The 14,350-nt window shown below is 41.3% G+C and overlaps 1 protein-coding gene across 2 annotated transcripts in view; it reads left to right on the top strand.

The window, feature by feature from the left end:
• The window catches only part of ripor2 (RHO family interacting cell polarization regulator 2), a 110,592-nt gene extending 101,857 nt beyond the window's left edge, over positions 1 to 8,735 (top strand). For both annotated transcript variants that reach the window (XM_080443226.1, XM_080443227.1), the window contains exons 18-24: positions 495 to 627; positions 1,219 to 1,356; positions 2,512 to 2,706; positions 5,441 to 5,643; positions 5,938 to 6,021; positions 6,879 to 6,969; positions 7,270 to 8,735. In XM_080443226.1, the coding sequence (XP_080299352.1) occupies positions 495 to 627; positions 1,219 to 1,356; positions 2,512 to 2,706; positions 5,441 to 5,643; positions 5,938 to 6,021; positions 6,879 to 6,969; positions 7,270 to 7,370 (945 nt within the window). In that variant the 3' untranslated portion in view covers positions 7,371 to 8,735. The remainder of the gene's footprint in view (positions 1 to 494; positions 628 to 1,218; positions 1,357 to 2,511; positions 2,707 to 5,440; positions 5,644 to 5,937; positions 6,022 to 6,878; positions 6,970 to 7,269) is intronic.
• The last annotated feature ends 5,615 nt before the right edge of the window (positions 8,736 to 14,350 follow it).

Genomic DNA, 14,350 nt, shown 5'->3' with positions numbered 1-14,350 from the left:
TAGTTTTTGTCATATTTCAGTCATCTGAAATGTTTTAGTTTTAGTCTTGACTAAATATCATGAGATTTTAGTCGACTAAATCTACAGTTGATTTAGTCGACTAAAATGTATTTTGGCAGGCCGTGATGGTGTCGTAATGCCTGATACTTAGCTGCGTTCCGAAAATAGCCGATCTACAAGCTTACAACGTTTCACAACACTAGCTTGTAGATAGGCTATTTCTTTAAAAATCTTGACATTTTCTTTTTTAATAGTTTTGAAGCAATTCAACACTAATCTTGAATGGGGTTCCCCGGCACGAAATATTTTCAGATAGGGGTCCACGACCACATTTTCAGTATATTAATTTGGAGGCTCTTGACAAACATTTGAGACCCACTGCTTTACTTATTATTATATATATATATTATTTAGTATTATGGCTCAGCACGCGTATGTTTACCGCAGTATAAACCTTTGTAACCTTTGTGTTGTTTGTGTGCGTTTGTTCACAGCTGCTGAGCAGCGGGGTGAGCGGGGTGCAGAGGCGTGGGGTGTTGCAGAAGCTGTCGGAACAGACCCAGCTGTTAGAGGACCTGGGAGAGATCAGCCTGGACAGACTGGGAGCCAGCATGACCGCCGGGGACGGTTGGTACCACGTTCATTATCACCACTGGTTATAAATAAACGTCTTGACCCATTCAATCCGGGAACGCATCTGTGTCTATACTTTGGCTATTCAAAAATAGCAGATCTACAAGCTCATGGCGCGGCACCGAGTGCCGCGCCATGAGCTTGTAGATCTGCTATTTTTTGTGTGAAATAAACGTTAAATACCTCTACGGTATGTTCTATATTCAACCAGCTCAGTGGCCTTGTGGTTAGTGTCCGCCCTGAGATTGGGAGGTTGGGGTTCAATCCCCCGGCCGTGTCATGTCCAGAGGGTGTACTTGTACATCAAGCAGCCTCACACTATAGAAACAGGAGATGGGCTCCTGCTTTATGGGCCTCATGGAGGCGACTTAACCTCTATATGCCAAAAGTAATCACTGGTACTGTATAGTGTTTGTTCAGTAGTCTCTCCTTAATAAAGAGAAAATAAATGTTCAGGTGTCTTGGCCTATTTCATCCAATCAGGAGAGAGTAACAATTTATCGACTTCAATTTGATAGTGATCCAGTTCCAATTGTGTCTGTTCACTTATTTGCGTCGTCACTTCCAATTTCACTTGTGTTTCAGTGCTGCCCAGGCTAGCGGAGCGGCCGGGTCTGATGGCGTTGTGGTCAGAGTGCAGTGGACCCGGGGGAGTGTTCCACACCACGCTGGACACACTGCTCACACACATGATCCAACGCTACGCACACGCTGCACACACAGGTACCACCAACACACACACACAACTCACTGCACAGTGCACACACAGATACTACCAGCACACACGCACACTGCACACACAGGTACCACACGCACGCACGCACGCACGCACGCACACAACTCACTGCACACACAGATACCACCAACACACACACTGCACACACACACACACACAACTCACTGCACACACAGATACTACCAGCACACACGCACACTGCACACACAGGTACCACCAGCAAGTGCGCGCGCACGCGCACACACACACACACACACACACACACACACACACACACACACACACACACACACACACACACACACACACACACACACACACACACAGGTTGGCACCAGGACGGATTTCACATAATCCATTTTATCTGTCTCTTTTCCCTTTTCTTAATTTTTTCACCCAGAAAATGCTAAGCAAGTTATACAATATTCATACTAGTCTTCACGGTAGTCACATTTATACTGTATTATACTGTATTATGCTGTACTGTACATGATAAAAAATCCCACCAATGGGAAAGAAAATGGCCAGTGGTCAAATGTTTCGAATAACTAATGCAATAAAATGAGAATAACCAGTGCATTGCCGAGTGGGAACGGGCCGTTTTGTTGTCTCCCGGTATCGCTGTGTGCAGCATTGTTGGGGGGCATGCCCGTTCAGAAAATGGCCATTTCTTGGCCCCCGTAAATGCAGCTTGTAGCATTGTAGATCCATGGTATGGCTGCTTGCAGTCAGTCTTAATTTTGTCGAGTAAAACTGTTCGTCGACTACCTTTTTTCATTGACAAAAACGAAATACAAACTAAGCTATGATGATGACTAAAACTATGACTAAAACTATGACTAAATATACAGTATTGCTAATTTCGTCAACAAATAAAAACTAGACTAAAAAAAGAGATCCAGTAGAACTGATCTCTGTGTCGCACTCCGAAAACAGAAGTATAAATCAGGCGTAACGATGCCATCACGGCCCACCAAAATCCATTATAGTCGACTAAATCAGCTGTAGATTTAGTTGACTAAAATCTTATGATATTTAGTCATCTAAAACTAGACTAAAACTAAAACATTTCAGATGACTAAAATAGGACTTAAATGGACGTCATAATAATTAGATGTCATAATGTCCCCTCTGTCCTCCAGTCATAGGTGCCGTGGTGGGGGAGATGGTGGACAGAGGTGACCTGTCGTGGACGGGAGGACCCCCCGCCTGTGCCACCACTTCGTCCTCGCCGTCCCACCAGGACGTCCTCCTGACAGTCTTTCAGTTCCACGGCTACGTCCAGCGGCACGACGTCCACCACATGGAGACACATCTGCAGCATCTGGCCAGAGAGGGTGAGGACGATTTGATTGATTCAATACTTTATTAAGTCTGAAATGTCAACAGCACGAGGTACTTTAGACATTAAAGGGATAGTTACCCCCCAAAAAACATTTTCTATCGATTAGTCACCCAATGGAGACCTGAATTCATGGATATTTTTACGTTTTTGTCGCATTCCTAAGCCAATAATTGTCTCCTACCAGAACCGCTGGCAGTCATCAAATTATTGGCTTAGGAATGCGACAAAAAATAATAATATCCATGAATTCAAGTCTCCATGGCGTGACTAATCGATAGAATAAAAGTCATTTTGGGGGTGAACTATCCCTTTAAGGCTAAAAGGATAACACATAAAGAATTAACACAATAATACATGTCATTAACACAATAATACATGTCATCAACAAATACAATCGTTTCTGTCGTGGGGAAAACCTCATGTATCCAAAACTGTTACTAAAATAAAATTGCAAAAGTAGCAGATCTACAAGCTTGTGGATCAAGAGGTTTCTGCCCAACAGCAACGATATGTACTGTATAAAGGAGATGTGAAATTACATTTACCTCCCCTTGTGGTGTCCTGAGGAGGTGGTGTAATTAATAGTACAAATCATTGCAATTAACCGTGTTTTGGGTATTGAACATCGGAACATAATACCATTTTTTTGTACAGGGCAGATATGACAAATAACTTCAATAAATAAAGAAAAGCATTTTATCATTTTATACTAATCTACGTATGTAGATCTACATCTACATTGAAATGTTTTATTAACATCGATTATTATTATTGTTGTTAAATAACTGATTCAATATATTAGTTCAGTTAACTGTTGCACCTGTATTGTAAAGTGTGTCTGTGTGTTATGTATGCATGTCTCGCTGTACACAAATTTGTCCAGCAGAGGGTGCTCAAAGGTTGTTTAACACTGTGGTTCCCAAACGTTTTGGCTGGAGAGCTAAGAGAGAAATTTCATGTCTACCCAGGACCCAAACTAGTGAAATAGTATCTACTATTTTGACTACTTGTTTTGATAACTTGACTCAAAAGTATGGAATTTCTTTGATGTTTCAATTTATTTATGAAATTATAAAAAAACAAACAAAAAACAAATGAAACATTTTGAATTTTTGGGGAATATGTTTTGACAATGTTTTGAAATAATTATTAAAAACAAAACTTAGGAAACGAAAAACTAAGGTATATTTTCTCACGACCCATAAAAATGGGCCTGCGACACAAAAATTAGGTCCCTGGCCCACTGGCCCTCATTTATCAACGCAGCGTATAAACCGGCTTATATTTTTCCATATATTCGGCGTACACCAACGTCAAAGTCACATTTATCAACGGATCCTACACAGCCAATCCTGGCGTACATCAGGTCGGAGCTTTGATAAATCTCACGTCTGAAAACGAGCGTCATTTAAATAACACGCCCTTAAATATTCTCAAAACGCCCCGATTTTACGACATGAAGAAGAATCAGAATACGACCAAAGACATCAAAAGCCAATAAGAAAGATTTTCCCCCGATTGCCTCGCCTCGCTGCCTGTCAAGTCACACACACACACACACACACACGCACACGCACACGCCTCACCTCTCTCTCTGATCTCTCTCTCTCTCTCACTCACACTCACACACACACACACACACACACGCACACACACACACACACACGCCCAACTGTGTCTTTCATGTAATCCGTAGCGGTACAATCTTTGTCACTTAGGCTTGTAGCCTACATGAATGACATATTATGATACCAATCACATCGCCATGAATGGAATACGTTTGTATATTAATTTATTTAACCCATACCGAGCAGTGCACAAGCAGTCATGTAGGATATTCCCCGTGAGACTCGGACGGGCGGCAGTCATTCCGCGGCAGTGATTCCGCCACGTTAATAAGAGATTGGAGCGTCGGGTTTATATCGTTAACCCAGCAAGGTTCTAGTCTTCAAAACTCTCTATGACATAACTCCATAACATAGGACACTGTAAGTTTGTACACCTCACTGTCCATGAAAAGATCGTCGGCAGTCCCGACCGCGGGACTCCCGAGTCCCGACGCAAAAGCGCTCGTATATTTTGAAAATAGCAGATCTACAAGCTCACAACGCGTCGCGATGCGACCCGTTTTTGAGCTTGCAGATCTGCTATTTTAAAATAGCCAATGCAACTGAATGACTGTTAAAGCAGTTTGTTTAAATTACTTTATAAAATGTTATATTTTCACAGGGATTAATTATTAGTGTGTAGATATACATTTAGGAGTGGATTATGTGTCCAGATGCCTGTCAGACAGTCAGACAATGCTGCTCCGCAGGTCTAGAATGGAATAAACGGGCGCAGCCAACGTCAACAACTGGTCTCGACCAGACGTGAGATCTCAGCGTATGGTAGGATGAAGCCCACGTCAGGATATATTGATAAATGCCGAAAGGTGCGGTGATCTCGCCCTACGCCCATTATTTGGGCTGCACCGCGTTGATAAATGAGGGCCACTGTTTGGGAAACACTGATTTAACACCTGTCCCTCTGTCATGTGGGTTTACATTTATTTGTTTTTTTATTCAGCATAGATGGGGCACAAAACATATTCAGTACATATGCATTTTTTCCCCTACATACAAATACGATACAGTACAAATAAGAACATTTCCCATCCGACAAATACATGGCATTTCATACACAACATTAATGGTATAATTAACATTAGTTAATCCGGTTCCCAGGCGTGTTTGCCGAGGCCCTGAGCAGCGGGGACTGCAGCCGGTGCCTGGCGGAGCTGGCCGAGGTGTGTGCGTCGTCGCTGTGGCCCCGGGGGGCCACGCTGAGGGCCCTGGCGTCCCTGCTCACTCACGAGGACCCCCAGGTCAACAAGGCTGCCGCCGACTACCTCTCGTCAGCAGCGTCACACGCACACTTCAGGAGCACGGTCAGTGTCACTGCTGTTATCTCTGTGTGTCACGTGTGTATCCATGTCTCTCCGGCTCTTAAGTAAACAGAAAGTGCATTTTTCAGGTCAGGACACCAATTTTATCCAATTAGGAGTTAACATTGTGTGTGTGTGTGTGTGTGTGTGTGTGTGTGTGTGTGTGTGTGTGTGTGTGTGTGTGTGTGTGTGTGTGTGTGTGTGTGTGTGTGTGTGTGTGTGTGTGTGTGTGTGTGTGTGTGTGTGTGTGTGTGTGTGTGTGTGTGTGTGTGTGTGTGTGTGTGTGTTTGTCCACAGGCGATAGACCACTACACCCAGGCACTGTCTGAGGCAGGAGTTCAGAGCCAGAGGGCTGCCTGCTCTGCCCTGAGCTGTCTCCAGGTCAGTCAAACCCCAATGCGTTGTTGAGCAATGAGCGGAGACCCTCAGGGCTCTACACTAGTATGTTTTCGGTTTTCGCTCTACATTAAATATCTTCGCAGAAAATAGCCGATGGAACAACATATTTTGAGATGGGGGTCTGCAGCCAAATACATATCATTCGGGGGTCCTTGACATGAAACAGTTTGAGAACCACTGATTATAGCAACATAACTTTTTTTTTTTTTAAACTGTTAGGATTTAGAAGACATTTGTAGAATCCACAGAAGCAAAGATTTGAGTTACTGTACAAATGTTTTCTTTAAAAAATATATTCAAAGATTAGCAAAAATTATGGTCTTAATGGGTTAAGTTTTCAGTCTCCGTTACGGGCGCAGCAGTTAATTGAGCTAATTGATTTAATCCATTATTTTTAAAATAAAAATATCGATATTGAGATTAATAATCTATCTCTATTTCTTTTCTTTCTTTTTTTTCAAAACTTGTGAAAGTAGCAGATCTGCAAGCTCACAAGGCATCGCGACAGCATTGTAGATCTTCTATTTTCACTGTTTTTTTGTTTATGTTTATTCAGCTTTCAGCATGATCACAATATGATTACAATGATATTTTTGATTACAATATAATTACAATATAAAACCTCTATGCATGACACCGCTGTGCAATGAAGTATATCATCTCTGGAAACCTCATACTGTATGTCCAATGTTGTTCATTTAGAATAGCAAAAGTAGCAGATCTCAAACAAGCTCAAAATGTGTCGAGCTTGCAGATCTGCTCCTCTTGATGCTTTCGTGTGACGCTGTATGTAGTATGATCAAGTCGGGTGTTCATTTACGAAATGAAATTGTGTGCAGGCGGTGGAAAGCATCAAGGCGGTCATAGCGCTGTGTGACTCAGCCGACGAGGAGCTGCGACACGTCGCCTTCGAGACCCTGCTCACCTTCGGTAAGGCCACGCCCCTTTGTGTCATCACCAGCCAGCCAATGAAATCTTGAAATAACACAGATGCGTTCCTGGCCTTTATGGCTTAATGAACGATACATATCGATGTAATGTAAATACATTGGGACTGCAACTACTTGCAATCATTATCCCCAAATGGCACCCGTCTGCAACTGGTCATTCCAGACCGCTGCATATTTCTCGGAACTGGTTGCAAGTTGCTTTGGTGTGGACTATGGGCTGAAAACTAAACCCAAAAATGTGCTGTCAAAATTAACACTCATCTTTCCTTCCCCGTGGCAGGTGAGGAGGGCCGCTTGGCGTACGAACAGCTGGACACGGTGCCGGGCGAAATGATCCGCCTGGGCACGCGGCGAGGGAACGCCGTCACCACTGCCTTCTGAGCCACTGTGCCACCGAGACCCCCCCCCCATCAACTCCCCCCAACACCACCCACCACCACGTTCAACACCACCCACCACCACGTTCAACACCACCCACCACGTCCAACACTGTCCCCTCGCAGTTCTGTCGGTCCTCAAGTCCTTAAGTCGCAATAGGCTCTATGCACAGCAGCCATGTTGTAAAGGAATTGGGCCTCTTCCTTACTTCCTTCACAGGTGTTGCCAATGATAACTAATGAAGGCTCTGTTCCATTCTGGTCAAACAGAGTCAGGGTGCTGATATTGTGCATGTTGGCTCACTGGAAACACCCTGCTACACCAGTGGGTCTCAAAGTGTGGTCCAGGGTACCCTCGTGGTTCCTTGAGGGGGTTCCAAATGGCCCCTTACGGGTGTGTAACTCTGAGAGTGTACAGATGGAACCAAATGGACCCGCAAGGGTCCATTTGGTTCCATTTGTACTCTCTCAGAGTTATGGGGGTCCTTGAAATTAAAAGGTTTGAGAACCGCTGTGCTACACTAAATGGAACAGAGCCTTAATTAGTATCCTTGGTAACACCTATATGAAGGATGTAAGAAACAGGCCCAATGTCTTTCCAATATGGCCGCTGTGCATAGAGCCGATCGCATTTCGACGTTCGGTGGATGACTAATGTTAATGTGACATCTCTGTATCATAGCGTACGCCAGCAGTCCACCACCTCCACCCACCCCCCCACTAACTCGCTGCTTTTCTGAGCCAGGCTTAACTTGGAGGCAAACTGGAACGACTTGGACGGGTGTTGGAGCTGGAAGGCAGATTTCATCCTCTCTGCTCCCTCGAGAGGAACATATCGGCCATCAGACTATCCCTGGGGAGCCTAGTGTCGGTTTATTATGGATTCTTGATATCTCTTGAGAGTGTACAAATCATTGTGTACGCTCTCAGGGTTACAGACTCCGTCATTTAGCTGGGGGGACCCCCTGGAACCACCTCAAGGGACCCCCACTCCGGATCCCACTTTGAGAACCACTGTTTTAAACACCTGCATTACGGTGCTGAACTGTGGGTCACTCACACAAACCACTGTCCTGAAATCAAATAAGCCATCCTCATCTGCACAACCAATGTAGGGCCGGGGCGATTATTATTTTTCAAACGATTATTGGAAACTTAACTTACGATTAATGAACGATTTATACAAAAAAATAAAATAGTGGAAAATAGCAGATCAAACTTGCAGAGCTCTCTGAACTTGGAGGTCGACTATTTTTGTACGCCACCATTGATTAAACATTTAGCCCTGTAGGCCTATCATACATTTTTGTACAGACTTAATTGATTTAGTCTATTGGAAAATATCTATTAGAATTTCTTCGGGTTTTAATTAATCATCGTCACGATTGTCCAACACAGTGTCACAACTTTGTGTTATTCTGTATCCTAATTAATATATTTGTGTAGTCACTGTTTAATTTTATGATGGGCTTTTCTTTCTTTCTAAACTTTTTTGCACTGATAACGGCCGTCAGCCATCAAACACGCCACACGGGTGTTCTGCAAAACATTAGCTCTGTTTTTATCCGTCATCAGGCTCCGTTTTTGAGTTTCAGGGATACTCGGGATTCGGACTTACTGCACTCTGTTTCTTTTTGTTTTGTTAGTTTTTTTTCGTGGTACGTGTACATTCATGGATGGGATCCAAGACATTGCTCGACCTTAAACACAACAAATCTAGGATCAGTTTGACACTCCCCAAGTTTTGACCTCACTTCGGAGGAGGGAAAGAGGAACTGATCAGCAGGGATGAACAGTGACGCGTGCTAAGCTAACTCACGCATTTTTTTTTTCTTTTTTAATTTTGAGAATTTAATACAAGTGCAATTGTGGTGTATATAGTGTGGGTGTTTCAGTCAAGGCAAATAACGCAACCTCTTATGAAAATGTCCCCCCCCCCGTGTTTATTTTCCAGGCTTTTGATATGAGGTGTATTTTTCCTCCATTACTGAATCGATGGAGTCCCCCCACACTGGACAAAAGCAGGGTTTGCTTTTGTCAGCCTTTTGCGTTTGATGGAATCAGAATGAATTAGCCTAGGGCTGGGCAACATGACTTTAAAAAATCGATATTTAAAATGTTTGCATCGATCACAATTAATGAACCATTAAAAAACTGCAGATCTGCATGCTCATTTTTGCTATTTTTGCACGTCACCATTGTACAACTATGTATAATACTGGGTTACGTTTTTAATCGTGCTAATCAATTTAGTCATTTATAAAATATATATATATAAGAAATTAATAGTGTTTTTTTTTAAGATTATTCGATTAACCTACATCAGCGAGATTAAGTCGGTTATTGTTTCGGTTATCGGTTTCCATATATTTTCGGTTAATTGCCCAGCCCTAACATATAATACTTTAATTGAAATGAATTACATTTTATGATACAATGACATGGCCTGCTTGGCACTTCCCAGGTCAGCTTACCTCCCTGCATTCATCCTAACCTGTTATACATGTTGGGAGATCAGACTACAGGGAAAACCCCCCCTGCGTCCAACCATAAATAACCTTTTGTAACTTTTACTACTGAGCCGGGCGCTTGTGTGCACAATGGCAAAAAGAAAACAAGTCTGTTTGTTTATTTATTGTTTATTTACACATTTGCAATCCTAATAGTCTTTGGAGTTTTACTTTATATACAGACAGTGCAGATGATCTTTGCGTTATGTAAAAACTACAGTGTATAATTTATGTTCTATTATGGATCGTGTCCAGTATTTTGAGATTATGGTTGAGAGAAAGAGAAAAAAACAGACTGCTTGTGTATTACCATGGGAATGATGCGTTGAACTTGAATTGGGAGTATATATTTTGAATGGTTTATATATCTATATGAGATGGGCGATCGTTTTGGAGAAGATTATAATAAAGATTTGCTAATGCTATAGATTTCTTATCCCTTAAAGGTCTCAACTGTAATGGGACAGTATTATATATATATTAGAAATGTTACTTTAGTACTCAAGAAAGAGATTTACTGTAACCAAAGGAAAAAAATCTAAAACGGTCATTTACTAACTCATTCTGAAAGTAATCATTTGCATTTAGCCATTTACTGCTCACTCTTTCCTCTAAATGCTTGATTAATATTTTGTTGTACGGCGGTGACGCGCACCACAAATAGCAGATCTACAAGTGCGAGACACCGCCCTAAGACAAAGTATAGTACAACTGAGGATTAAAAAAGCACAAGTGAAAAATCATTCAACCCAATAACATGGGATTCTGTACAATTACATTTGGTACGCATTGCACAGTCCCCAAAAAGCCATATTGATGAAAAATAATATGTTTTTGTGAAATATGTATTATTTTTTCTTTTGTATTATAAGCTGTAAATGTGTGAAAGTTATTACTAAAAGCTGAAGACTGGCTTTTTACTCTTTTTTTGTTTGTTTCTGTCGGGCAGAAACCTTGTATATCCATATTTCAAACTTTTATGTTTTTCAAGAGTGTCGCACAAATAATAAGGAAATGAAATGGTGCAAAATAGCCGATGTAAGGCTCAGCTTGTTTGATCGGCTGTAGATTTGTTTTGTAATATTAAAAAAGGAAGGGTTTTGGACGTACAAGTGTTTCCACCCGAGAGCGTCGTACGTTTTGTTTCCGTCAATGGTCTAGCCTTGTGCGAAACAGTCTTGATTTGAAGTAACGATGCATTTCATATGGCTTTTTTCCCCCCATGATGTGAATAGCATTACAGTATTTTTGGCTATGAATTTATGTTTTCACCCATTCATCTCATTATGTAAATCTGCTTTTCTTTGTACAAAACTACTGTTAGTAGTGGATGTTTAGGTGATGTGTGTATGTCTGCACATCTTATTTTACAAATCACCACTCCTTTCAAGAATGAGTGTGTTTTGCTGAAACTTGAACTTAATGCATAATGTTTTTGGTCAATAGCTTCAGTAATGATTACATTAGCTACCAAGCACCCCCACCCCTCATCTTGATTCACAGCATTTCCTTTGCTCGTCGAAAGTTGCAATAAAATTTATTTTTGCATAATTATGAAAATCTCTTGTTTGGTGTTTAATCATGAACTGATATTCAAGAGGCTCAGTAATTAGGTATCGTTTAACAGTTTGCTCTTGACCACGCTGGGGGTCCCCCCCCCCAGGAAATTTTGAACAGAGTAGATGTAATTTCCAGTATTCTGGTGGATTTTGGGAGTTTGACACTTTTATCAGGCTTTACTTACAGGATTTACTTACTTAGGATCCATTAAAAAGTTAAAAGCAATAAAAGAGCCATATTTAATAATACAATTTTGCTGGGGATCCCCTGGAACCCCCCCAAGGACCCCTGGGGGTCCCTGGATCCCACTTTGAGAACCAATGCTTAACGCTTTTTGAAAGTCTGTAAGCACCGTTTTTTCCCTCCAATTTGTAAATGTTTGGAGTGTCTACGGGGTATAGTGCTGAAAGTCCCTGTGTCCATGGGGGATGAACCCTACAACTCTCGTAGATTGAAAACGTCAGAATCATAAATACGGCTACGAGAGTTGTATTCTACAGCTAGTGAGGGTGACAGTTGAATCTGCAACCTTCTGCTTGTCATGCAGGTGCTCTATCCATTGAGCTATGGCTGGCACTTCAAACAATAGCCTACGCTGGTTCTCAAAGATTTTCATGTGAAGGACCCGCAAATTGATATGAATTTGGCTGCATACCCCAATCTGAAACGTATAGTGCGTGCCTAAGGGCTCCCATAAGAAAGATTTGTATTTAAAACTTAATAAAATGAATTCAAAATTTGTCAAGATTCTTTAGATATCATGGACAACTTGAAACAACTGGGAATCAAACCTGTGACCACTTTGTACCCAGACTGGCTCTTAACCCAGTGAGCCACCATACATGTTCGGTTCTGAAAGCAAAATGGATAATGACACAAAAGCCAGAGCTTTAAAGACAAAGTATTCCAGTTTTGTCAAGATGTTGGGGAGACTTTGACAGGGCCAGGATTCAAACCTGCACCCTTCTGTTTCCGAGGCGGGCTCTTACCCAGTGAGCCACTGTGATTGATTGATTGATGTAGTTTATTTAGTAAGACATGACAATAGTACATGACAGTACATAACAGTACATGGAAGTACAAATTCTTATTCTTGTGCTTACCTGAATTTTCCGAATTGTTAAATAAAAAGCATTTTAATCCGATTGGTGGCCATTTCCCCCGTATTTTCTACATGCTTTCAACTACGTGACCCTATCGGCTGGGAAAATGAGAAAGTGCAAACACCAGGTTGAAGTTCATCCATGACCCTCGTTACAGACGACCATCATCATGTTAGAAAGCCTTTGTTTTCATTCTTATGAGACCGCATGGCTCATTTGCATGCACGTCAATACATTAGAAAAGGCTACATTTACTCAAGTAACCTACTGTGCTTAAGTTACAATTTTTAGGTCTTTTTTGATACTTTATTATTTCCAATTTTCAGTACTTTTACTTATACTCCACTACATCTCAGAGGCAAGGCCTATTGTACTTTTACTCCACTACAATTATTTGAATACTTTAGTTACTAGTTGATTGATTGATTGATTGATTGATTGATTGATGTACTTTATTTAGTAAGACATGAGAATAACAGTACATGGAAGTACAAATTCACAATACAAGGTCTACTAAACTGGAAGACTCATTAAGCACTGAGCTTGTTTAAGATGAGATCCCCATGCACACAAATCATGATGACATATAAGAGACAGACAGATATACACACTACTATACAGAATGTCATACAATCAGTTTACAGGTAACTGGTATGAAGAGTGAAAAAAAGAGAAGAAAGAGAAAGGGGGGGGTATGGGGGTAGGTTAAGACTTGGACAGGGGCCATTTTGAATTGCAGCCTCCTGAAAGAAGAAAGAAAGAATTTGTTTACATTTGAAAAGTTGAAATGGAATGCATAATGAGTAGGCTACTTTTACTTTTGGTACTTTAACTACATTTTGATGCCAATACGTTTATACTTTTACTCAAGTACATTTTGAATTCCGGACATTTACTTATAACAGAGTATTTATATATTGCAGTATTGATACTTTTACTTAAGTAAAAAGTGTGAGTACCTTTTCCACCACTGATTGAATGCAAGTAACTTGGATAACAATGACATGACTGTGCAAAATGTAGGCTATTTATTACCTACTACATAACTAAAAGAGTTTATGAGTTTAGGGGAAACAAGAGTTTGTCATAGTATCAACATTATATTAGGGTAACATATGCTATGGTTTAAAATATATGTCTTAAACCATAGCATATGTTACCCTAGAGCAGGGGTCTTCATAAGGGGGTCCTGGACCCCTAATACTGTACCGTTCATTTGTATGTTAGCCAGGGTTGCCAACATTGGGCTGTCAGAATCCAGGAGATTGGTTGGGGGCGGGGGTCTGGGGTAGCCTGGTAAACCCTCCCTCCGGAAATCTCATTTCCATTTGATTTCAGGAATCAAATGGAAATGAGATTTCCGGAGGGAGGGTTTACCAGGCTAGGTCTGGGGGTCCTCCCCCGATTTCTTTTAACAGAGTAAATTTGCTGTGTTTTGGTGAATTTTGTGAGTTTGATAGATAGAGTTTTGATAAAATAATGGGTACAATTTCATCCATTAAAAAAGTAGGCCTATAGAAATTGATTTGACGACTGAAGCAATGTAAGGCCCATCTTTAATAATAACCATTCATTACTTAAAAGTTAATATCTCTGTATGATGGCATGCACTGACCAAAATTGTAATCAAGTACAGTACTTGAGTAAACGTACTAGTTATTTCCACCACTGACAGACGCATTGCATTACAACGAATGCATTTTTGGTGAGCAACACCGTCGTACTACGTGTCTAGAAATATAGCTGACGACAACACAGATTGACAGGTGCTGTGAACCAATAGCTGGCCGCAAAGTATCTGAGCTGAACCA

The sequence above is a fragment of the Gymnoscopelus braueri genome, assembly GCF_963280865.1.
Source record: "Gymnoscopelus braueri genome assembly, chromosome: 11".
Classification (NCBI taxonomy): domain Eukaryota; kingdom Metazoa; phylum Chordata; class Actinopteri; order Myctophiformes; family Myctophidae; genus Gymnoscopelus; species Gymnoscopelus braueri.
This window is presented reverse-complemented; position numbering and strand designations above follow the sequence as displayed.